At 41.6% G+C, this 26,402-nt stretch overlaps 1 protein-coding gene across 1 annotated transcript in view; it reads left to right on the top strand.

Annotated features, from left to right (window-relative positions):
• Positions 1-26,402, top strand: part of ANKFN1 (ankyrin repeat and fibronectin type III domain containing 1) — a 303,330-nt gene that overhangs the window by 178,723 nt on the left and 98,205 nt on the right. The window contains exons 6-7 of the mRNA XM_040497067.1: positions 3,394-3,588; positions 5,536-5,649. Coding sequence (XP_040353001.1) covers positions 3,394-3,588; positions 5,536-5,649 — 309 coding nt within the window. The remainder of the gene's footprint in view (positions 1-3,393; positions 3,589-5,535; positions 5,650-26,402) is intronic.

Genomic DNA, 26,402 nt, shown 5'->3' with positions numbered 1-26,402 from the left:
TAAACTATGGCACCATTACTCAAGATAAAACTGCACGGTCTAATATGGTTATCATATTACCTCTGCTTAAAATGTATAAACCCACTTCATTAGGTCATTAATAATAAGGAGAAAATGATTGCTTTGTAAGTCAGCTGATTTGGTAGTCAATAAGGAAAATCTTTCAAAAGAGAAGTGTTTTATTAAGCTATTAAAAAACTCCATAGGAAAAAATAATAATAAAAGTTTTGCTGGGTGACATGGTTGGAAACCACTGGCTCGGTTGGTGCCCCTTCTACTCGCCCACGGAATTACCTCTAACTACAGAGGCAAGTGAGTGCATTCTCGGGGGTGCCTGGAAGAAAAACGGTGGGAGAGATTTCTATCAAGTTCCTTTTTAAGCCTTCAATTTTGGGGATATCTTTCCATTCTCCTCCAGAAATGTTTGTTTTAATTTCTAAATAATATGCTTTTACCAAAATCTGTATGGAAAAATTGATGCCCTGGGAAGACACACATATTCATTCTGTGGCTCCAGAGATGCCCACGGCAGCCCCACCAGCACCACCACATTGTGTTGGTGTTTAGGTAGCCCAATTTGAGAAGCACAGGGATCTAGAGGATCTTGGAAAATTCACCTGGCCGTAAAACCGAATGGATTTTCCTTTAGCCTATGAAGAGGCAAAAGGCTTTACCTTAAACATGTAGAATCCCTTTGCCACTGCAACTCAAACAGCATCAAGGCCACAGCCGAGGAGGAAAGGGAAAGTCTAGAAACAAAGCGTGTTGTGCTGAGGAAAGCAGGAAAAACTTCGGGGGGAGCCAAGCGTAGCTCAAGAGAAGCTGTCCATCTGAAATGCCACCTGGAATTCACACCAGTAATAACTGTTGTGGATATAAAAATTAATAGGGGGGATTTCATAGTCTTAGAAAAATTTATTTTTATAAATCATGTGTCTATCACCCAAGTGTTGATGCATGCATGCAATTCAAACATCAGGCTTACAATAAAAAGCTCACAGAATGACTTAGCAAGGACAATTCCCCCATTTTCTCTATAATTTGGAGTGGAAGAAGGAGGGGGGCGGTGGGTAGAGGGTGCAGTTACTGGGTCAATTAATCAACCTGAAAACTGTGACACAAACCCTGACGCCTAACCTATGTCTAAAAATACACAAATGTATACGAATTTGTTTTAAACTGTCAATGCCTATATTTAGGACCTTCCCAGCAAGGCTATAATGAGACTGTGTTTGAGGCCTTCAGTCATAGCAGACTCTACCATTAATCTGAAGTTAGTTAAATTAACAGCATTTAGTACTGACTTGTCAATCTCACTGCTTCAGGAAATTGCACCTTGAGGCTACTAATATTGCCAATTTTTCCACTGGAGTGTGTGCCCGCGCGCGCGTGCGCGCGTGTGTGTGTGTGTGTGTGTGCATTTTTTTTTTTTTTTTTTTTTTTTTTTGCCAAAGCCTCCACATTCATACACCATCATTGCCTCCCTGCGTCCACAGCACTTATATTATCATTTATTCTGGCCCCCTTTAGCCTTCCCGGGGGATTTTGCGTAGTGTAGCTGCTCAGTGAAAGAGTTTTTTAGCTTTATATTTATTTGTTTATTTTTCTGTCATGGCTCACGACTGAGGCTTTAGAAAAAAAAAAGTGTGACGGTATTCAGAGTACATGATTGACTGCTACAGCAACATTCATTAACCATGACAAATCGGCAGCAAAACACAGTCCTGAGTGTTCTAAACAGCAACTTTAAAAAGAAAGAAGAAAGAAAGAAAAAGAAAAAAAGACTCAACTAATTTTTCATTGACCTCATCTGTAAATAAATTGAGACTGATGGTGAGCAGGGGCAATAATAAATTATTATTCATTTCCTGTAATTAATGCAAACATGCCTATGAACACAGAGAAGATGAATCTATAACCACCTAATTTCCATTTCAAAATACACCTAACAAGTTTTCACTTGAGTTATCTTCATCATATTTCCCCCCCCTTAATTAGAAGAATGGAATGGTTGGATTTCTTTCTCACCCACCAGGGGGAAATATTGTTTTGGTCACAGAGAGGGTCAAACACATGTTGGCAACAGAGCAGCAGAACTTGATTCTGGTCTGTTTCAGTATTTGCATGGTTCCCTTCCACAAGACCACACGGAGGCTGCCTCCTCCTTACCACTAACCGGAGAGGGGGGGGCTCCTGCAGAGTGACCAAGTGACCGCTGAGGCAGCCTTCACGTTCGTGAGAGCCAGGAGCAAAGGCCAAGAAGCAGCTTCCCAGTCTGACACAAGAATGTGATGCATTCTGTTGTTGTCCCGAACATTCACTCACACAAGGGCCAGTTGGGTAAACGCCATCATGTGAATTTAGCTGAGATATCATGTATTGAGTAAAACAGAAATATCAAGCTGTATAATCCCTCTCCGTAAAAAGAGTAGTCGAACTTGCTGTCAGGCATAGGCATCTCCAGAAACCATTCCTTCCCTGAGATCATGATCAGAGATCGAATTGATAGAAGATCATTGTCTAATGACACCCAGTGTCAGAATGTGCAGCCCTACCGTGGCAGCGGGCACTTCGTTAGCAATAAATAAATTGGTGGGGCGTCTGGGTGGCTCAGTCGGTTAAGTGTCCGACTTCAGCTCAGGTCAGGATCTCACGGTTCATGAGTTCAAGCCCTGCATCCAGCTCTGTACTGACAGCTTGGAGCCTGGAGCCTGCTTCAGATTCTGGGTCTCCCTCTTTCTCCGTTCCTTGCCCACTCACACTCCGTCTATATGTCTCTCTCTCTCTCTCTCTCTCAAAAATAAACATTAAAAAGTATTTTAAATAAATAAATAGGTAAATATTACACCACTGAGATGTGTATACAAAAACGTCTATGAGATTGGCACAATGTGATAAGAGCAGAAAATTCGAATCCGATGCTACCAAAAAAAAAAAAAGAAAAAAGAAAAAAGAAAGAAAGAAAAAAGGAAGAGAAAAAATGACCAACCAACTTTAATAGTATGCAACTTGCCTTGTGGATGACTTTTCCTAAGTCCTTCCTAGCCCTACAGAGCTTTTGGCCCTGTTTGTCTTCCTAAAGATCATGGAAACAAATGTGTGCGATCTGGGTTAGAAGTGGTCCTCATGGGTACTTGATAGTGGAGTTCTAGTGAACCGTGCTAGGCAGCTACTTGGGGTGCCTGTGACAAGAGGGCCACAGAGCAATGCGATATCTTAAATGGATGGATTTACCACTACTTCGACGTACTGGAGTCAGTCGGGTAATGAGGAACACGGATCCCACTTAGCCCGGGCATTTTTTTAAAGTCCACAGTAGACTCTTAACTACCCCGCCAATGAAGCGGCATTCCCCCAGAAGGAGAAAGGAGTCAGCCATGTCTTTCCCTCCAGTTGTCAGCCTGGAAAGCCGAGCGATGCACCTTGCCACGCTGGTGCAGGAGGCCCAGCAGAGGGTGAGCGAGCTGTCCGCCCAGGTGGAGAACGAAGGACCCAGTCTGGACAACACCGAGAAAGAGAAACAGCTGAAAGCTTGGGAGTGGAGGTGTCGGCTCTACAGACGCATGAGAACGGGCTTTGAGCACGCCAGTGAGTATAAGCAGAGGACTTCTGCATTTAACTAGAAACCAGGTTGGCTGGAGACAGCCAGGCCTTCTTTTACTTTTTTTTTTTTTTTTTTTTTTTTTGGCAGTTCTGCTACAGGGTCATGGATGGCCGTTGTCAGCCTATTTGGAGCGAGGGCTCTGGGCGACTGTAAAAGGATCTTTTGTCTCGCTTGATTTTCTGGCTCCCGATAGGTTCTCTGACCACAGCCATGAGGCTTCGGTGCTGCTGGCCTGTCTCCACCATCTCACACTCATCTAGAGCTTTCCACCCGATACGCCCTACTGCCTAATAACCTGGATGGTTTGATACCCTAAGTGGCTATATTTTGGGATGTGGAGGTGGAAAATATTTGTTTGCCTATTTGTCCAGTTTCTGCCTTCAACCCAAGTTTAAGTTGTTTTCAACTCTCTCTTGCATTTTTTTTTATAGGGAGTTTATATAAACCAATCTTCAGTTACTACAGGCGACAGAGGACAGTCAGTCACTGAACTGTGCTTTATCTGTACTTCTGTTCTCATCACCAATTCTTTCCGTTAGTTTAAGAAAAAGCGTTATTTCTGGATAATACTCATTAGCACTGGAAGGTAATGCTTAGAGCAGCCCCTACTATAAAAATATATAAAAGTCAAACACTTGGGAAATACTAAAATCTTATTCTAAAAGTAGATCTTATTTAAACCACAACAACAAGTGTGGTTGTTGTGACACTCCAGACACACAGTGACTGGAGAATTTGAATATAAGAGAAAGATCAGTTCATTAGTTTGGAAATATCTGCCTCTGCTTTGTGCTATAGATAAAGACAAAAAGTAGTGAAAATCTGGCTTTCTAAAGCAGTGCTAAGTATCGAACCATACCCTAATCCTTTCTCTTAAAGCAAATAGCTTAAGCAACATTCATGGAAGTTTGTTTTCAATATTAACAATCTCTTCAGCAATGCTGATACGTGTTTTTTTAATTAAAAAAAAGACATTCATAAAAAATACATACTAATTTGCTTTCAAACTTATTACCTTTGCTTTGTTTTAACTAATAGAATAACTTGCTTAAATAAAGATTTTTTTTACAGAATCTTATTGTAAAATAAATACTTTAGCATTAAAAAAAAGACATTCAGCAATAGTTTTAATAAATGGATTTGCTATTGTGCCTCATTTAGGACACAGATTAATACTAGAAGTAATTATAGTTTTAGACTTACAGCCATTTGGGGGGTAATTTTCTAAATCACAAAACACCTTCTGGGTGTTAAGGAACACCTAAAACTATCAGGAGTCCTTTAAAACCCGAGGTTAATGGGCATGACATTCGTCCATGAATTCTTTCTCAGAAAATGTTACTTGATGTAATAGGAGGCAGCATGAGAGCCAGGCCCTGAGCATTCCACACAGGGAGGAGCCCAGAACGGGGCATCCGAAGCCACAGGCTTTAGTCTTAGCTGTGTCTTCACTGCGTCCTTGAACAAGTTAGTGTGGTCTCTTCAGACGTGGTTTCTTCCTCCTAAACGTGCACACACTGTTACTTGCCCTTTCTACCCAACAGGGTTGCAAAAAGGCTCCAGTTCAATGATTTACATGAAAATACTTCATGAAATGTACCAGTCTCTATCAACAGTTCCTGCTAACACTTTCTGGCCTCCTCTCCACTGGTCCAGGTCAATCTCCTGTTGTGTTTCCAGGATACTTTGGGAAGGCTTAACTGGTATTATTTACCCCTTCAGAAGATGTTCTAATGCTCAAATAAGATCACAATAGCAACAAATAAAGGCCATTGAGACTTCTAATGAAAATGTTCAAAAGCAAAAGCTATTAGGCTCTACAAACAAATGTTTCCATAGTGTGTGTTTCAGGGTATCCTTTGAAGAGGCGGGAACGTTGTTTGAAAAGGATTTGCGATGTTAAGATCCTTATGTTTTTCCTTCTGTCCCAGGAGCCCCCGAGGTGCCAACCAACGCCTCTCTTATGGTGACCAGCAGCACATCACTCACTGTCAGCTTTCAAGAGCCTGTTAGTGTCAACGCAGCTGTAGTGACCAGATATAAAGGTACTGGACTCCAGATTTCTTTTTTTTTCCCCATTGCTTCTTCTTAAAAAACAATCCATTGTTTTTTTTCTGCTGCTGATAGGATTTTTTAATCCCATTTACTTTTTGAGTTGACATATTTGCATAGGCACTCCCGTACAGAGCGAGGGGTTACTGAGAATAAGTCACAGGAAGCATGAACTGCAGGATCAGGCTGTCACTATTCCAAACCTGTCCAAAATATTAATAATTCCATTCTTGTTTGCAGAGGGCCTGTTTTGTGCATAGCATAGCGATGGAGACAAGACTGAGTAAGACACACTGAAGAATCAGTCTCAATCCAAGGAGCTCAGAGGGTGGGAAATGGAACATACTAAGAGGCATATGCATTGATATCTGTAATAGCAGGTAACTAGGGTTGAGGATTTAAAAGAAAAACAGATAAAGATGTTGGGAGTCAGAAAAGAAAGAGGAAAGTAACATGATAGGATCAGAAAAGTTCCAAGGTCGAGGTGGCATTTGGTTTTCAAGGATGTCTAGGATTTGGACCAGAAGATGCTGGGGGAGGGGCATCTGGGTGGCTCAGTCAGTTAGGCGTCCAACTCCACGTTTTGACTCAGGTCATGATCTTGCAGTTCGTGAGTTCGAGCCCCACATTGGGCTCCATGCTGGCAGTGTGGAGCATGCTTGAGATTCTCTCTCTCTCTGAGTCTTTCTCTCTCTCTCTCTCTGCACCTCCCCAGCTCTCTCTCTCTCTCTCTCTCAAAGTAAATAAATACATTTTTTAAAATGTTTTAAAAAAAGAAGGTGCTGGTGGGAGGGGGAGGTAGCCTCCAAGTGGAGAAACCTGGGAGCACAGTTGAAGAGCAAGAACATGCTAGAACAGGCAGAGGAGAGCAGGGGAACAGATCATAGCTCCAGGGGAGGTGAGGGCTCACAAGAAGGCCCCGTGAAATGTAAGAGCAGAGAGAGAAACTAGGGCAGGAGGCAGGGGTACAATGACACTTGAATTCAAGATTAAGGAGTTTCGACATTAGATGATGAACTCTGCAGACCCCTGAATAAGAGGGGGACAGGATGGGAGGTAGACTATGAAAGACTTAGGTGGCAGTACTGTGTCTGACACACTGGAAGAGGTGTGGACCTGGAATGAGGAAGTGAGTTAGGAAGCTATTCGGGAGAGCTGCTGGCAGCCAGACGTAGCTGCTACAGCAGCACCTGGAGGGAAGACAGGGAGTCCAGAGGAGAAAGCAGCAGGGTGAGGCTGCGATAAGAACAGTCGAGGCTGCGGAGCGCCTACTGTATGCCAGGCACTGTTTAAAACCTCCGTGTGTATTAGCTCTGTGTAATCTCACAAGAACCCTGGAGATGGGCACTGTTAGCACTTCTGCTTTGTGGATGAGGAACCCGAGGCGGCGAGGTTAAGGAGCTTGGCTAAAGACTCCAGTAGAGCTGCACATATCACGTTATGCTGATTCTTGAACACGGTGGACCAAAAAGGGAGAAAGTCATTTTCCTGATTATACCCTGCACAGTCCTAAAACCTGATAAAGCCGTCCGTGCATATTCCAAGACGCCAGGCCACGAGGCAGAATTCCTGTCCACGCGGTGATTCCTTTCTCCCGCCCAGGGCCTAGTCCCAGGAGAATCTTCTTTGTCTGCAGAAATGACTCTGCCCACACCCTGTAGCCTTCTGAGATACTTGGGACTTTCCAGATGACTCCACTCTGTAATACCTTAGGTAAGGCAGCATAGAATTGGTTACCACTTTGAGTTTTCTTATCAAAAAGAGAGCAGCCTCGGGGTACAGGTGACACCAGACAAATGAAGCCACCCAGGACAGCCTCCTACAGCCATCCTTTGATACAATTCTGACACTTTGTCGGGGTCTCTGCTCCGCGGAGATTTCCTGAAGTCTAGAGCTAGTGTTTGCGGGCAGTGTCAGACTTGGGCATTTGCCTCTCGTTCTACCTCGCTCCAGCTCAGGTTTTTTGATGAAGGGTTTCGTCAGTGCTGCCAAACTTGCCGTTTTCTTCTTACATTTGATTAGTGAACAATCGGAAGCTGATTCATCCAGACCGTCCGCTATTTAATACTCGCCCATGAGGCCTGCAAACTCTATCAGCATTCACATATTAACACGTCTCATCTCAGGAGACTTGCGTTTGGGTGAGGTTGAAATGAAAGCCACAAGTGGGTTCTGCTGGTGACTGGAGGGGATTAATTAAGCATTATAAATGGAATTGTCTGTTGCATTATGGAGTAGGTTTCCTTGTGTTAATTTATAAGGTCATAAATTGAGTCCTTAACCTGACCACTCTCAAGGGTTATTTAAAACAGCTGGCAGCCTCCTGTACCCGGAGACGGGACAGTTTTTAATTCAGGAGTTGAAGTAATTATTTAATTATGGAAATATTAGCAAAATTACCCTGAAACAAGGCGAGTTATTTTGTTTGCTTTAGAAAAGAAGAAACAAGGGAGAAATCCACGGAATGAGATGTCAGTTATCTCATTGTTTAGAGGGAAGACTTAACCCTGCAGTATTTAGGGTTTGGAACAAATCTCACCCTGCTCTCTAGAATTTCTGGGTTCACAAAACCTCAAGCCTATTTTGACAACCGGATGTCCTCCCCTTCATACTTGAGCCTGTGTTTCAAAGAAAATATGAATCCTTTGGTTCCTCGCTTGCATATGCTCAACTCATCAACATATTTGGGGTTGTTGTTTTTTTTTTTTAAGAGTTTGTTGACATCCAGAAATCTTTTTAAGAGCATCTCTTTACAAGCCCCGTGCAGGCCCTGGCGATGAAAGGGGCCATGCAACCAGGCCGATTGTCATCACAACTTGGACATTAAAGGCATCAATTTCAGTTTAAAACCATGGAAACAGTTCTAAGTAAGACCCACTGGAGTTTTCCACCTGCCTCTCCCCTAAATGCAGGAAAATGAGGCTAAGGGAACGACTTGTCTGTTTCTAGGTGTTTCCTTCTTGGATTCAAAGAGCTCTTGCATCTTTTGGTCCCATCTCACCAATTTTCATGGTTTACAGAGCCAGACTAGAGTTATTTCAAATGCTCTGATGCTTTGGACAATTGCCAGGACCTCATTTCACATTTTCTCCTCGCTGTGTTGGGTAACCTGTCTGAAGCTCTCATTTGCACAAGATGTGTCATTTCTCTGCAGCCCCAAAGCAGAGAACATTTGCAAAAGTGATTTTGCTGCTCTTTGCTGGGTTAGGAATGGAAAGGAAGGTAACCTCTAACAGGTGCAGTGCAGCATCTGTTTTCCATCCATAGGATGAATTCTTTTCTATGTTTGTTGTTGTTGTTGTTGTTGTTGTTGTGTGTTTTTTAGAGCAGGGCCTGATGTGGCACCCTTTGGGGTTTGCCAATGATGAGACGCTACAGTAGCTGTTCCAGTGGGTGTGGGCAGGACACTGGTTTGGTTGGGGCCCTTCCCCATCTTTTCTCACCGTGTCATCCAGCAGATTAGAAACCACCACCCTAATTCCTTCCTACAAAGGCTTGTAATAGCAAACCATTTAACTGCTCTCCCTTTGATGACATTTTCTACAAAAAAAAAAAAAAAAAATTAAATTAAATTAAATGAAAAAAAATTTCTCCTTGCAGAGATTGCCAGGACCTGATATGATATCCACTCCAGCAAAGTCCAGGCCGGTGTTTCTGCCAACCACTACCTCCAACTTCTTTGCCAGAAAGAAAGGAAGTTAGAGAATTCCAGAGAGATGTCTGGGAGCACTGTAGCTTCTAGGAAAGAGAGTCCACCATTTGTACATGAAAACCCTAGGGGTTGATAATTTATAATAATAGTGTGAACTTGACCATGATTTGATCATTGGGGCCATCTCTTCACAAGACTTAAGAAAAACCTGACCTCCTGGGACTTAGGTGCACATTGCTTGGTATTTATATTATTTTTACCCCTTCTATTATTTTTTTCCCTCCACCTTATAATTAGAAAGATATTTTGCCTACCAACAAAATTCATTGCTCTAAGGACTAGAATTATTGTCCATGTTTAATTAATTGAAGAATTAATCTGATCATAATATGAGGAGGCTACCCTCATTACTAGATTGAAGGGATTAAATTCCACAAAACAAAAGGATTTATCATTTTAGTTAGCCCGTTTGGGCAGGGGTGAGGCCAGAGGTTTGCAGATGAGAGCACCTAGGAGAGGCTGAAGATGTTACGTCTGAAGGACATGAAACTCAGCGGATTAACATTTTTTGCATGCAAGTGAAAATGTGGAAATAAGTTCAGCAGCTAAATGTATGAGGAGGAAAAACAGCAGGTCCAATGAGAGGGAGGGAACAGCAACATTATAATAATATATGTTGTAAAACATAGTCTTTTTGCATTTTCCTCACTTAGGTTTTTAACCTGCAAACAAGGAAGTACAGGTTATATAAAAGACAAAGTAAAACAATTTACTCTTTCCTCCAATGTGACACCCCTACCACTAAATGAATCTCTGTTACGAGTCCAGTGTATGTCCTTATAAATCTTTTCTTGATGTATGTACATGCATGTATAAGCACACAGATGTATGGTTTTGTTTGTGTGCTCTAATATAAAATTATCACACCGTGTAATCTTACGACTACATTTATTTTTAATTCAACAATGTAGCATACATATCAATCTATCTTTCTGTGTCAGTGTGTTTGGATCTTCATCCTTTTAAAAAAAATTTTTTTTTCAAGGTTTATTCATCTTTCAGAGACAGAGAGAGGCAAAGCATGAGTGGGGTAGGGACAGAGAGAGAGAGGGAGACACAGAATCCCAAGCAGGCTCCAGGCTCTAAGCTGTCCGTACAGAGCCTGACATGGGGTTCAAACTCACAGACTGTGAGATCATGACCTGAGCCAAAGTCCAGACACTTAACGGACTGAGCCACCCAGGCGCCCCTTCATTCTTTTTAACAATTGTATAGTATTCCTATTCCCTGACTAGAAGTGCTATAATTTATCTAATTACTCTTCCACTGATAGCCATAGGTTGTGTCCATTTTTTTTCTATTATATGATGTTATAGTCTCATTCACCTATCTATGCCCATTGTTTTGTTTTTTTTTTTTGTTTTTTTTTTTTATCTACACCCATTGTTAACCTTAAAAATAAAACTGCCAGTTACTTCACCAGCAAAACTGGGTTCATTTAGCGAAAGTAGAGGGTTGCAACTCGGGATAAGCAAGCTACAACAAGTCCAAAGAGCAAAGCAGAGGAACACTCTTCAAAGAGGAAAGTGAGGGAAGCTGAGAGGAGCTGTTATAAACCAAAAATCCACTGGAGTAAACTGGGAGTTTGAAGTATAGCGGCTTTTCATTGGCTGAGTTGTGAGGTCTCTCATTGGCTGAGCTGTTGCTGGGGCAAGAGAAAAACCTTTCTTCCTCCTGCTGAGGTAGTAAAGCAGTAGCTGAAGTAGGAGAGACTTCCTGTTGGGTTTGTAATTGACAATGAGTGGTAGGGTGTGAGAGCTCCCCCTTCTGGCCTCCCCAATCCACTTTAAACGGCATTTCCTTTTATTAATTTTCACACCATATAGGAACTTTACAGTATATTTTAACATCTGGTAGGGCGAGTCCCTCCCCAGGGTAATCTTTTTCAAAATGTCTCAGTTAGTTGCACACATGTTCCCTTCCAAACGAATTTTAGAATTGGCTTGTCAAGTTTAAGTGAAAAAATCTTATTGGAGTAGCATCATATTCCTAAGTTAATTTGCAGAAAGCCTTTTCATCCATGACATGTCTTCCTAATCAAGTTGAATTTTACGTATTCAGGAAGGTTTAATAATTTTCTTTATATGGGCCTTCTACATTTCCCATTAAGTTTCATGCCGCATATATTTTACAGGTTTCATGACTATTATGAATCAACTCTCTTTTCAAGATATTCTCTAATTGGCTATTGTAGGACAATAGAAGAGCTAGTGCTAGTTCAAAAGAAATCTTTAGTTGGTTGCTTTGCTGAGCTCTGTTAGTAACTTTTTTTTCTTCAGTAGATTGTCTTGCATCTTATGCTTTTTTTGCTATATCATCTTCAAGTAAGGATCATTTTGTCCTTTCCAGTACTTTTCATTCTTTCCTGGATCTCACTTCATTAACGAGAATCAATGTGATTTCTGATTCCCAATGCATTGTGTGCAGTAAGTGGGACAGTACCTATCGTTCTCTCCTACCTGCTTTTGTCAATGCGCATCTAGTATTTTACCACCTTTTTAAGTTTATTTATTTATTTTGAGAGAGAGAGAGTGCAGGAGCAGGGGAGGGGAAGGGCAGAGAGAGAGGGAGGAAGAGAAAATCCCAAGAAGGCTCCCCACCATCAATGCAGACATAGGGCTCAAACCCACGAACCACGAGATTATAACCTGAGCCAAAATCAAGAGTCAGACACTTAACCAACAGAACCACCCAGGCACGCCTAATATTTTACCATTATGTATGATCTCTAGGAGAGGTTTCTGGTAGACAGCCTTTACCAAATTAAGGAATTTGGATTATGATTATTGATATAGCATTGAACATAATTTTTAAATCTCCTCTGTGATTATGGTCCCTTTAGTATTTCAAAAGTCATGTATATGTGCTCTTTCTTTTACAATTGTTGAACTTTTGTTATTTTATTGGTTTGTTTGAAGAATTAACATTCTTAATTCATAAAACCTATTTCTTGCTTATTTTCTAATTCATTAATTTCTGGCTTTAGCTTTGCCAGTTCCTGATGCTTTCTGTTTGTTTACTTTATTCTTTCTTTCCTGTTTTTTTTTTAATTTGAAAAGTTCATTTACTTGTTCCTTTATTTTTCTTTTTTCCAATCCATGTATTTAAGGCTATAAATGTTCCCCTATCTTGTTCATATCCAGAAAGTTTAAAGCAAGGTGCTATAATCATTTATTTCTAAACAATTTGTAATTCCCACTTTAAGCAGAGTTTTTAGGCAAGCCATTTTAAGCTTCTAAATGACCATATATTTTGCTATATTTTTATTATTAATTTCTAATTTTATTATTTTAAGAAAAAATTTTAATGTGCTCTGTATACTGTTGAGATATTCTAAAACTCTTATTTGTAGCTAGCCAATCAATCCATATATATGCACTGGATTTGGTGTTTGAAAAGAATGTGTGAACTCCATTGGGTATATAGTGTGAATGTGTAGATGTTGTTTAAATCCCTGTCTTTTTCCAAAGTGTTTGTCCCTTTGATATTTGATCTCTGAGAAGCTGCTTTATTTGTCTTGCTTAACGCTGTTTGCTTCAACTATTTTGTTTGTGATTAACTGTGCTTTCTCTCTTCCCATTTGCCTGCTGTCTTTCCATCTTTTTATGTGCATCCTTCCCATGACATTTCAGATACATTTATCTCTCATAAAGAGTATATAGTTATATTTATTTACTCAAATGGAAGGTCTGTCTCTTTTTATGTATACTTTTTATTTTTATTTTTGTCTAAAGTGATCTAAGAATGGGATTAAAAAACAAATTTGCACTGAAGGGTTTATAATACAGAAAAAAAGTTATTTGCCCCATTATTCCTACCCTACTCTTCAGAGCCAGCCAGTTTTAATTCCTCTAGTTCTCATAATTACCTGTCTACTTTAATTAATATGCTTCTATGGCTCTTACTTGATACATCAATTGCAGGTCTTATATGTGCAATTATAACTATAACAGAAAAGAATTTAACTCTCTCATAATACCACCCTCATCTACAGTCCCTGATTCTGTCAACGTAATTATATTTCTATTTTTAGCTAAGTCCACAATGTTTATACTATTATGAGTGTGCACACTTTTGGTTCGTTTTTTTGTTTTTTGTTTTGGTTGTTGTTGTTTTTAACTAAAGTCCTTACTCTCTTTCAGTAACCTTAGTTTTCACCTGATGCCTCTTTTTGGTCCCAGGACCCCATCTAAGACCTTACATGACATTTACACATCATACCACCTTGGGCTCCTTTGGCCGACAGTTTCTTAGACTGTCCTTGTTTTTGATGATCTTGATAATTTTGAGGAAGACTGGTCAGGTATTTTGTAGAATGTGCCTCTATTGGACATGACTGATATCTTTCTTCATGATTAGACTAGGGATATGGGTTTGGGGGCAGAAGACCACAGAGATAAAGTTTTAGCTAGCCATTTTCAACCCATCATATCAAGAGTACATGCTCCCAACAGGACTCATCACTATTGATGTTGGCCTTGATCGCCTGGCTGAGATGTGTCTGTCTGGTTTCTCCACTGTAAAGTTACTTCTTCCATCCTGTTTTTTTGGAAGGAAGTCACTATGTGCAGTCTACACTGAATGTGTAAGTTTTGACATTGCAAAGTCAGATAGTGTACTATGATTTCCTTACTTATGTATTGTCCTCAAATCTCTAATAGCCTCTTTTCTCTTTCCTACCCTACTTGCCATTATCATATTCAAAATTTGTTTCAAATGATCCTTTCAGAGTGTAGGACCTATCTTCCCAAGAGTAGCACCTATTTTCTCTCCTCAAGTGCCATCTACTCAAGTTCCACTTTATAATAATAACTCACTGGGTTTGCATTAAGGACACGCAAATCAAAACCACCATGAAATATTGCCATATGCCAATCAGAGCAGCAAAAAAATTTGAAAATAGTTGACAACACCACATGGCAAGGATGCAGAGACATGGGATCACTCATCCATTGCTGGTGGGAACGTAAAATGATACAGGCACTCTGAAAAGCACTTTGAAGCATGCAAGTACCATACATCCCACAAACTGGTAGGCATTTATTCCAGAAAAATGAAAACTTGTGTTCATATAAAAACCTGTTCACAAATGTTTACAGTAGCTTTATCTGTAATAATCAAAAACTGGAAGCAATCCAATTTGGTGAAGGGTTAAACTAAATGTGGTATGTCTGTACCATGGAATAATATTCAGCAATGAAAAGGAACAGCGTATCAGGACACACAACGGCCTGGATGAATCTCTAGAGGATTATGTTGAGTGAAAATGCCGGTGAATAAAGGCTACATAGTATGTTGTTCCATGTATAGAACACTCTTGAAATAACAAAACTATAAAAATATAGAACAGGTTAGTGGCTGCTAAGGATCAAGGAGGAAACAAGGAGGTGGAAAATGGGCATGTAGGCTCACTTTGTTTTCTAGCTAATGGATATATTTTTAAATACTGTACCTTGTTTCCCTTCTGAAGGATCTGAAGAGAAAAATGATAGGCAGGCATAGGTGCCATTTGGCATTTTGATTCAATCTCCAGGTCACTTCTCCCTGTTACCCAGACTATGCTTAGTAAACATGACCTAATACTAATATTACCCTAAGCCAACATTATGAAAGCATATCTGCTGTTTCCAAAAATTATGTAAGTTACCTAGGGACAAACATGAAATGGGTTTTTATATCAGCTGGTGAAGGATTATTCTTGACACTGATTTCTTCTTCTTCCTGTTTTATTTGGAAAATCATAGATCCATAGAGTAATAGAAGTTTTTGGAATATTTGAGTTTTTTACTAAGGTATGATGAGTTCCTTGAAGGCACAAATCGTGTCTTTTTTTCCCCTCACCTCCTACAGTACGGTAGCATTGACAACCTTTCTGTTCTTAAAGCAGTTTTCCACTACCACAGGACCTTTGCACATGATGATCCCTCTGCCTGGAACTGTTCCCCCCACTCCCTGACCATTGATTGTTCAGATCTCTATTAAAAGTCATTTCTTGGGGTGCCTGCGTGGCTCAGTCAGTTGAGCACGTGACTTCGGCTCAGGTCATGATCTTGCCACCTGTGAGTTCGAGCCCCCCATCGGGCTCTGTGCTGACAGCTCAGAGCCTGGAGCCTGCTTTGGATTCTGTGTCTCCCTCTCTCTCTCTGCCCCTTCCCCACTAATGCTCTGTCTTTGTCTCTTAAAAATAAATAAATGTTAAAAAAAAAATTAAGGTCATTTCTTCAGAGAGGCATTTCTAAGTATTTCATATAAATCATGCCTAATGAGTTCTATCATGCCTTTCAAAATAATGTTCACAAATCACAAACATCTATTTATTTTTGCAGTATATTTTTAAGTTTAAATAGGATTCTTTATTATAGAACTTTTTAGAGTCTCTAGTATCTAATACATCCAGTAAATTATTGGCCAAATTTCATTTGACCGTCGTTGGAAGTTCATGGGAACCCTGAGTATATTTAGAACAGGAATTCTCCAACAAAGCTGCCCATTAGAATCACCTTCGGGTCCATGCCAGGGCCTCTTCCAAGACCAATCAAATCTGAGTCTTTGCAGGGCAGAGACCCGAGCACAGATACCCTTCAAGAGTTGCTAGGTCATTCTAATGTGCAACCAGGCTGTGCATGTGTGGTCATGTCTTCAACATGGGTCTCTCCCATCAGACTGGAAGCCTTATGTAAACAGCGATGTCTTGTTCATCTCTGTATTCCTAGAACTTGGCACAGGGTTTAACATATATATTACATAGTTAGCTATTCAGTGAATTCATTGTGAGTCACAATGAACGTGATAATTGCAGACCCCCTCTTTGTAGGGCTTGGAGGGCTTATGTGGGGAAAGGCGGCTCACCAATATAAGAATTCACTTTGCAGCATAAAGAGAGTAAGGCCCACTGAGGCTGGAGTTTTTAACTGGCTTTGTCCGACACTGTCTTTTACTGAGCCTCACCGCTCACCGCTTTCCTTCACAACTCCACAGTTCTTCTTGGACACCACCCACCTCCACCTCCCTCTCCTCTCCCCCCACCCCCATTTCCCTCCCCTCCCCCCACCACCTTCAGTTTCATCCTCCTGCACCCTGCTGGCTCCCCCAAGCTCGCTGTCTTCAACACGGTTGCCACCGGAAAGTCTCCGCAAAGGTGATCACATCAGTACTGAGTCGAGTGGCTTATTTCTCCTCCTCCCCCTCACACACCCCTCCAGAACTTTGGAGCCATGAAGCCTCTTGGCCGAGAGGGAGGCCCACCAGGCAGCTCTTTATTGCCATGCAACTGTGAGATTCCTCCCCACGCTTCCTCCTGGGGAAAAGTCAGCCTGCCAGTGGAGATTTAACGGCAGAGCAGTGCTCGGTGACGTGCCAAGCCTCCCCCCTCAGCCCCCCCAACCAGCCCCATCACCACCCCCGGACTGAACAAACTGTATCACTTACCCCCTGGGAGCCTGGCCGTTGCTGAGCCCAGACGCCACAGGGGCTGGTGAGTTTCCAGTGGCCACAGAGGCAGGTCTCCACTCAAGGCACAGCTCTGTCCACGATGGCCCCACTGGGCACACAGCTGGCACTGCAGGTGATGAGCCGCTTCCAGGCCACCTTGTCCCCTTGGAGATTTTCTCTTGATCCCTTTTTGGCCAGATCCCTTTGCAGCATTATAGTTTGTCAATAGTCCGCGACTGCTTTCTAGAATTTCTCTCCGGGAGAAAGTGTGTTTTTCTAAGAAATAGGTGTTCTAGCCTGAAGCCTAATTTCATGTGAGGGCTCAAAAATGAAACAAAAATAATCACCCTCAAGTCTGGAAGCTGAGGGGCCTCTCCACGCCGTGAGGAGTGCTTCCTTTTGGGAGGTGGGAGGCAGGGGTGGTCCTTTGCGCTTCTCAAATAAAATTTTTCCAATTATAAAAAATAATGTATGCTCCTTCTATCAGCCAGAGTCCCAGCAGAAACAGAAGTACAGTCAGCTTGAAGTCTGAAGTAATTTTAATGAGGGGATTATTTACAGAGAAGTGGGCAGGGTTCGTGAATGGACAAGGGATAGCAAGGCACCCAGGACTAGCTGGATGGGGAAGCCTTTATCACCCCTACACTCGGAGGGAGATGGGGGAGCGCTGGGACGGGGACACCACCAGGAGCTGCCACCTCAAGGGACGCTGTGTGTAAGAATCAGGCTCCTGGAGACACAGAGCAGGTCAGTAAAGGTCAAAGTTTTTTTTCTGGTGAAAAGAGGGTTGGGGACAAATGGAAAAAACAGTGTCATAATTATAGAACGCTGCAAAGAACAGAATGTAAACAAAAAAACAAATCAGTTACCCTCAGTCCTACAGCCCAAAGAAATCTACTCCTTGGAGGAACTTTTGGTAATTTTGGACCCCATAATAAGTTGAGATCATAAATTTAACAACAATACTGAACATTTGTCAAGCCCATAGCACATGCCAGGTGTGGAGTCAAGGCTTTAGAAATGTTGCTTCTTCTATCCCTCACACAGCCCTATGGAATAGGTACAATCATTATTCTCTCCTCATGAATGGGGAACCCTAAAGCAAACAGAGGAACGTGCTGAGGTTCTACAGCCATGCAAGAGTCCAGTTTTTCATCCCAGAGCCTCTACTCTCTTTTTTTTTTTTAATGTTTATTTATTTTTGAGGGAGATACAGACAGAGAGGGAGACAAAGAATCCAAAACAGGCTCCAGGCTCCAAGCTGTCAGCACAGAGCCCAGCTCAGGGCTCGAACTCGTGAGCCACGAGATCATGACCTGAGCCGTAGTTGGACGCTTAACCTACTGAGCCACCCAGGCACCCCGCCTCGACTCTTAAAAATTTTTTTCTTAATGTTTATTGATTTTTGAAGGAGAGAGAGATAGAGCATGAGCAGGGGGAGGGGCAGAGAGAGAGAGGGAGACACAGAATCCGAGGCACCTCCAGGCTCCCAGCTGTCAGTGCAGAGCCCAACACGGGGCTTGAACTCACAAGGCTGTGAGATCATGACCTGAGCCGAAGTTGGACGCTTAATCGACTGAGCCACCCAGGTGCCGCTCCCCACCTCTACTGTTAATGACAACTATGCTGTACTGGCCTTCTTCTCTTCTACTTCACATCCCCATGTTATGACTTTTGTTCTGAAGCATTGTTTTAATCCATTCATATGGCATGGAAGTCATCAGTGTGTATTTTTTGGTTTTTTTTATCCTTGGCTGTTCAAGTTTCTTCCAGTTGCTTCACTATTAGAAGTGCTGCTGCCACGAACATCTCTGTATTTAGAGCATTTCCTACAGTTTGGAATGTTTCTTTAAAGGAGAGTTCTATTAAAATTTTTCCCCATTTTAAAACCAGTCTTGACTGTTCCATCACTTCAAGTCACATAGTTGTAAATAGCTAAATGTGGATATGGAAATAATATTAAAAAGTCTCCAATTCTATCACTCCACTCATCCCCAAGGAAAAGAAAAATAAAGTTAAGTGGAGAAAAGCATAATGAGTCAAGGAACTCTTAATTTTAATGAGAAATGGCATCCATCATCCCTATCTAATCCCACTGCCCAAGGTGTTAAATGGGGACACATCCACGAGCAATGGGTGCATAAAACCCAGAAAGTGTGACAAATCTAAATAAACGGGGTTGTGTCTCTTCTATTCTAATCAAACATTTCTCCTTCCGATGATGTGTGTGCTAAGCATTACATTAACAGATAGAAACAATTTATCAAGAGAAGTGAGGTCACACTTCACTGCCAAAGAAAAGTTGCCCATTTACAAAGAAAGAATTGAGGCTATACTACAAAGTATTTTAAGCTCTAAATAAAAATGTGCCCTCAGCTTAGGGAAGTCCAGCTTATTCTTCAGTACAATAACTGATGAACCACTCAAGGAAGATGAGACAAACTATTTTCTAGAAAATACCTAGCTTCATTGGCAAGCGTTTGTCAAAATCTTGGTTTGTCTGTTCTATGCAGTGTGCTGATTATGGCATGGTATAGACTAGGTCAAAGCGCCAGTCTCCTGGGAGCTTGTGAGTTGTGAAGGGTGATGTCACTCTGAACTTTAGTAGTGGAGCAGGGGTCTGCAGTAAGGGCATTTATAGCGGCACCTGGGTGGCTCAGGAGGTTAAGCACTGGACTTCGGCTCAGGTCATGATCTTGTGGTTCGTGAGTTCGAGCCCCAAGTCAGGCTCTGTGCTGACAGCTCAGAGCCTGGAGCCTGCTTCGGAATCTTTGTCTCCCTCTCTCTCTCTCCATGTCTGTCCCACTCACCCTCTCTCTCTCTCTCTCAAAAATAAGTAAAACATTAAAAAAAAAAAAAAACACCTTTTTTTAAAGTTTAAGATGGCATTTATACAAAAGCCCTAGCCAGAAAGTCAGGAGGTTATTGTCCTCTGCTTCTGCTCTAACTAGAGCTAAGCGACCTTTCTGGGTAAGTCACATCTCCTCTTTGAACCTCAGTCCTGATCCGTGAAATCTTAGGTCTCCACAGAGATGTATCAGGGACCACAAATCAGGCTGGAATTGGGTTGGGGGGGGGGGGAGCAGTGGGAAGTCTCCCAGACTCTGCAGTATAAATAATTAGGTCTTCCTGTTGTATTCTTTCAGAGCACCATGTTCAGTTTCCCTTATGGTCTTGTTCCCAGTTTGTAATTACATCTTCATCCGTATATTATATGCTTGATGTCTGTTTCTCTTTCTAGACTGTATTCTCCTTGAAGGCAGGGACTGTTGCTTGGTTCACCATTATAAGCCCAATGACAAGCCCAGTGCCTGGCACATGGTACATGATTGTCGAATGAATGAATGAATGAATGAATGAATGAATGAATTCATGACTGTCATTTCTGGCCCTGGAGGTGCTTGTACACATGGAGATGATTAGTTTCAGTAAAGTACATAGTACATTTACCTCCTCCTGTTCCTCATTAAACCATGTGAAAAGAACTATCTTTGAGTTCGGGCTTAGCCCTGACTTCTTACAAACCAAATGCTCTTGGGAACAAAGCTCACAACTTCTCTGAGCTTTGGTTTCCTTTCTTTTATAAAATGACTAGGTTAGTCTGTGACCTCTCAGGTCTCCCTCTGCTTCAGCGTTCTATGATTTCATGATTGTGTCTTCCTCAATCCCAGGAAGATTAGGTAAAGCTGAAGATCCGGCCCGGGCTTAGAGCTCAGCAGCACAGAGTGAATCTATGGGAATGAACACACTCTCTGGTAGATACTCAGAGAGGATCTTAGATATTCCAAGGAGCGGAACCGTGGATTGGCAAAGTCGGATCAAAGAGGCGAGTTGTCACTCTGCCACCTGCTAGCTTTGTTTGTGATCCTGGGCAAACATTCTGTCTCCTCTGGGCTTCAGATTATTATTATTTTTTTAATGTTTATTTATTTTTGAGAGTGAGAGACAGAGCATGAGTGGGGGAGGGGCAGAGAGAGAGGGAGACACAGAATCCGAAGCAGGCTCCAGGCTCTGAGCCATCAGCCCAGAGCCCGACGCGGGGCTCGAACTCACGGACCGTGAGATCGTGACCTGAGCCGAAGTCGGATGCTCAACCGACTGAGCCACCCAGGCATCCCTGGGCTTCAGATTCTTTATGTATGAAATCAGGACAAAAGTACCAGTTCCAGCTGCCCCATGTGATGCTATAAGGATCAAAACAAATGAGGCAGTGTAAGTGAACATGCTTTGTATGGTATAATGTGCTGTTTAAATGTATGTATAATGTACGTTAAGATGATGCTATCATCATTACGATGAGGTCACCATAAAGGTCATGATACTAACACATTATAAAGCCAAAATAACTCCACAGTGCCGCACTGGTACATAATATGCCAGTGGATTAGAAGAGAAATTCCATAGGTAGCTCTAAATGCAGGAATTTACTATAGGATAAAAGTAGTATCACAAGTATGTAGGGGAAAGATGTAGAATCCAACAAGAAGGCTACTTAACGGAGAAAATAAAATGTGATTGCATCCATGTCTCATAGTGTCTTGCAGCATAAATTGTAAAGGGATCAGAGACTTCAATGTAAAAATAAAATGAAATGAAATCGTAACTGTTCTGAAAAACAAACTGGGAGAAATCCATTATAACTAGAGTAAGGAGAGGCCTTTATTACCATGATTCAAGATCTAGAGTAAATTCAACCTCATTTTAAAAAACTGTCTTCAGCAGAAATGACTACAAGCACCACAAAAAAAGACACCATTTCGTACAAGAGGCAGAGGCTCATCTTTCTGATATATAAATAGCTTTTGAAGTCTATAAGAAAAAAATGAGGGAAAGACAGTTCATAGAGAAAGAAACACAGATGGCATATAAAAAGAAGTTCAGATTCTCCCATTATAAAAGAAATGCAGTTTAAAACGAACCTGACGTATCAATTTTCACCTTTCAGGACGGCAAAAATTCAAAAGTTTTAATACACACTCTGTAGATCAGGGTCCAGAAAACTGTCACTTTCACATAATGCTAATGGAAGAATGCATTTTTATGACCTTTATGGAGGGCAGTTTGGCAATATCTATCAAAATTACAACTGCAAACAACTTTTGACCCAGCAATCCTTATTAGGAGTATTTATCCTACAGATATGCTTAGAGATTTCTAAAATGAAATATGCACAAGGTTATTCGTATCAGCATTGTTTGTAAGAGTAAATTGCGTCACATGCAGTATAAAATACAGAAACTCCATCAATGGAGGACTAAATTGTCATACACATCCACATACAGAAGCTATAGAAAAGAATGTGGAATCTCATTACACATTTATATGGAAAGATCTCCAAGATAAGTTTAAAAAAAAAAAGGTTGGGGCACCTGGGTAGCTTAGTTGGTTGAGTGTCTGACTTTGGCTCTGGTCATGATCTCACGGTTCGTGGGTTCGAGACCCACGTCAGGCTCTGTGCTGACAGCTCAGAGCCTGGACCCTGCATTGGATTCTGTGTCTCCCTCCCTCTCTGCCCCTCCCCCACTCACACTCTCTGTCTCTCTCTCTCCCTGTCTTTCTCTCTCAAAAATAAACACTAAAATTTTTTTTAAATAATAAACACATTAATTAATTCATTTAAAAAGGGTTGGAAGAATACATATAGTGGGCTTCCTGTTACATTAAAATGGTGGGCGAGGAGAATCTACATTCAAACTTGTTTGAGTGTGAACAAAGAAACTCTGAAAGATACAGAAGACGCCAAGAACAGTGGATGCCTGCGGGGAGAGAGCAGATGAGGATTGTGGGCAGATGGCAGAGAGGACTTACAGACACTTAGTGCTGTATCACCAATTCTACCTTTTGATTTTTGAACCGTGTGGATCGACTCAAAACAAATGTAATAAAAGGATCAAAAGAAAAAAAAAATTTCACGGGACACAGGGGGAAACCGTGAGTCAAGAGAAGAAAAAGCGAAGGAAAGAGAGCTGTCAGACAGAAGAGGGCTCCGAAGGGATGCCCTTGAAGGAAAAAGGCCAGGTCGAGAGACACGTAGCATGCCACGCACGGGAGAAGAAAAGCTCCAGGGTACACCTGAGAGGAAGAGAGCAAAACTTGTCTGTCGATGTCCACGGTGTTTTTCCTGTATTGACAAATAGGAGAGAATAATGCAGTAGGCCCAAGTGGGCCAATTATTTCAGATCTTCCAGGGACCAGGGAAAAAAATATCTGCCGCCATCATTTCTGTGACTCTAGTGGGTGAATTTCACGCAGCAGGCTCCCACACTATATGAAATAGCAACTTTCTCCAAAGGAGTCTTTTGTAGCGCTTACTGAAGCTATCAGGAAAGTGAGGAGTCTTACATGACAAGAGTGTTTACGTATGTAATTTCTGCGTAACATTAGAACCATAAAAGCTCTCTCTTTAAGATGGGGAATATGTGACACATGCAGTGAATTTCCACATTAAATTATTGAATGAAAAATACACACATTATCCATTGCAACTCCCGGATTAGGTCAGGTCAAATTTTATTGCTTTTGGCCAAGGGCTTTTGTAAGACTTATAAGGCTAAGAGCAGGTACAGTGTGATCTTTGGTATAAGTTATAGAGTTAGAATGAGGTTCTGAGTGAGAAAATACTTAGCATTTCAGAGGTAATTTCATGAAAGTCATCATGAGACCTAGCACATCACTGTGTTGATTTAACTGGAACTTTATAAGATCATTTTAGCTCTGGTTTCTAAAACTGCCAAGGTTCATGTATCTGCCTGACAATAAATAACCAACCTTTTCTAGATTGATCTGTAATGGATGCTAATTTGAATCACCCCCAAGAAGTTTCTGGCATAGGACCAAATAAACATGGCGAGGGAAAAAAGGCAGGGGAGGAGGAAATGTGGATGACTCCCTAGCTCAGGGGTTCCAGAAATAAACATTTGATGGGTTAAAAGTGTCTTGGGGCGCCTGGGTGGCGTAGTCGGTTAAGCGTCCGACTTCAGCCAGGTCACGATCTCGCGGTCCGGGAGTTCGAGCCCCGCGTCGGGCTCTGGGCTGATGGCTCGGAGCCTGGAGCCTGTTTCCGATTCTGTGTCTCCCTCTCTCTCTGCCCCTCGCCCGTTCATGCTCTGTCTCTCTCTGTCCCAAAAATAAATAAACGTTGAAAAAAAAAAATTAAAAAAAAAAAAGTGTCTAATAGTATCTGCCTTCAAACCCGGTCATGGGCATGAAATCTGGAACAGGTTTAATTATTCTATTAGGGTAAGGAAAATTTGTATCTGATAAAAAACAGTCTACCAAACACGGCATTTTGAACAGAGCTGTTCTTAGACTGTTTTATGTGAGAAATCTAGGAGAAGTGGCAGCAGTAATAGTCAGAAGTATTTACTGAGCTCTTATACGCCCAAGCTAATGTACATTTTGTGTACATTTTCTCATTTAATATTCTCAACAATCTTATCTTTATGAGGCAGGATCTATCCTCAGTTTTTAGATGAGGAAAATTAAGAAGTCGACCAAGTTACACAGCTAGTAAGTGATGAAGCCAGGACACATATTCCTCGAAAGTTATACCCATAACATCATACTAAACCTCCGCTTATATTAAAACATATTCAGGCTTTTGTTGTTCTACAGTTGTGGGTCAAAGCTTACTTATGATCAATAGATTCTTTGTGACTTCTAAACCCGTGGACTCAAATTAAGGGGAATCCAATCTCGGGGCGCCTGGGTGGCTTAGTCAGTTAAGCATCTGACTTCAGCTCAGGTCATGATCTCACGGTTTGTGAGTTCAAGCCCCACGTGAGGCTCTGAGCTGTCCTGACAGCTCAGAGCCTGGAGCCTACTTAAGATTCTGTGTCTCCCTCTCTCTCTGCCCCTCCCCTGCTCACGCTCTGTCTCTCTCTGTCTCTCAAAAAATAAACATTAAAAAAAATCTTTTTAAAAGGGGGGAGTCCAATCTCTTCCAGCTCAGAACTATCAAAGTATCAGAGGAATAAATGTAAGATAGGAAATGATTTAGAACACTTTCACAAGAATTATTGGCTATAGTAACTATAGGCTATTTTGACCCTCCTGTGCCTATGTCAGACACAATTTAGGCTGGAATAATATCAGAGCTGGAGTTCAGCAAAGCGTCCAGAGACCCTTTTCAGTGATTGCAATGACAGAAACTATATTTTCAAAATGAACTTTCTAGAAGAGCATTTTATTAAGAATAAATAGCCACATATATTGTTTGGCCCATCACAACATTCTGGGTGTCTTTCTGAAAATTGCTGTAGGTGTTTATAAGATTTTTACCTCCCTACATACATATTTGTTAACTTTATTCCCTCCATTTCTTTTCTTCAAGACATCTGGTTAAGCCTGGGTGCCTATTATGCATTAGCTGAGCTGTAAATTCCTAGTGGATTAGGATAAAGGCACCCGTGAAAATGATGGGAGCTCTTACACGGACCCACCAGGAATATGCTCTCGTATTATCCTAGCAGTGGAGGAAGAGAGCAATCAGATTCTTTATCTCCAAAACTATATTCAACTCACAGATTTTGTGGGAAAGAAACGGAAGAGAGGATCAGAGATACCAAAGTTAGGTTATTGGATTAGTAAAAGGTTTCATTTCTGTTACCTATTTCTTTTTTTTTTTTTCTAACGTTTATTTATTTTTGGGACAGAGAGAGACAGAGCATGAACGGGCGAGGGGCAGAGAGAGAGGGAGACACAGAATCGGAAACAGGCTCCAGGCTCTGAGCCATCAGCCCAGAGCCTGACGCGGGGCTCGAACTCACGGACTGCGAGATCGTGACCTGGCTGAAGTCAGACGCTTAACCGACTGCGCCACCCAGGCGCCCTGTTACCTATTTCAAAAATGTTTATGCCAGGTAAAAAATGAAGAGGGAACTAAATTGTGAGGTAGTCTATGGTATTGGTATCCTTCCTGGTTATAAAGATAACCAGCCCCTGAGCGATTAGCATAGTGGATTCTGTGGAGATGGCTAAATTGATACAAAAAAGTTTCCACTCCCCCTTTGGACTAGGTTTGACCACAGGAATTAACACTGACTAATAGCTGGGGATGGGAGGAACTCACGAGATCATGCTGCTTGGAAACACAGAAAGGTAAATGCTGTTAAGAACTTTTTTTAAGTCTACATCTTAGAATTTGTGTCCCCCCCTATGAGATTCCAAGGACCCAGCTGCATTGCAGTAATCTCAAAATCTCACTCAGAGACAACCAGAATTTACCAGAAGATGGAGGAGACAGAATTTTCCCTATTCTTCCTACAAAATACAGTGAAAAACACTGAGGTGCTGTTAGAAAAGGGCAGCTCAAAAACAGAGGTTTTATGAAACAGCCCGGGTCTCGCAAAAAAATACATTGTCTGGCCTTCAATTGAAAATCACTCCCAAAAGCAAGAACCAGGATGGTCTCAAACTGGATGAAAGAAGACAATCAACAAAGACCAACCGCAGAATAACAGGGATGTTAGGGTTTTATGACAAGAGTCCACAGCCATGATACAAATGTCTCAATAGGCAATTACATCCATGCTCGGAACAAATGAAAAAATAAAAAGCCCAAGCAGAGTAACAGAAAGTCTTAGCAAAGAAATGCCAAGTGGA

This window comes from Herpailurus yagouaroundi, unplaced genomic scaffold (genome assembly GCF_014898765.1).
Source record: "Herpailurus yagouaroundi ecotype Mexico unplaced genomic scaffold, PumYag 189, whole genome shotgun sequence".
Lineage (NCBI taxonomy): Eukaryota > Metazoa > Chordata > Mammalia > Carnivora > Felidae > Herpailurus > Herpailurus yagouaroundi.
This window is presented reverse-complemented; position numbering and strand designations above follow the sequence as displayed.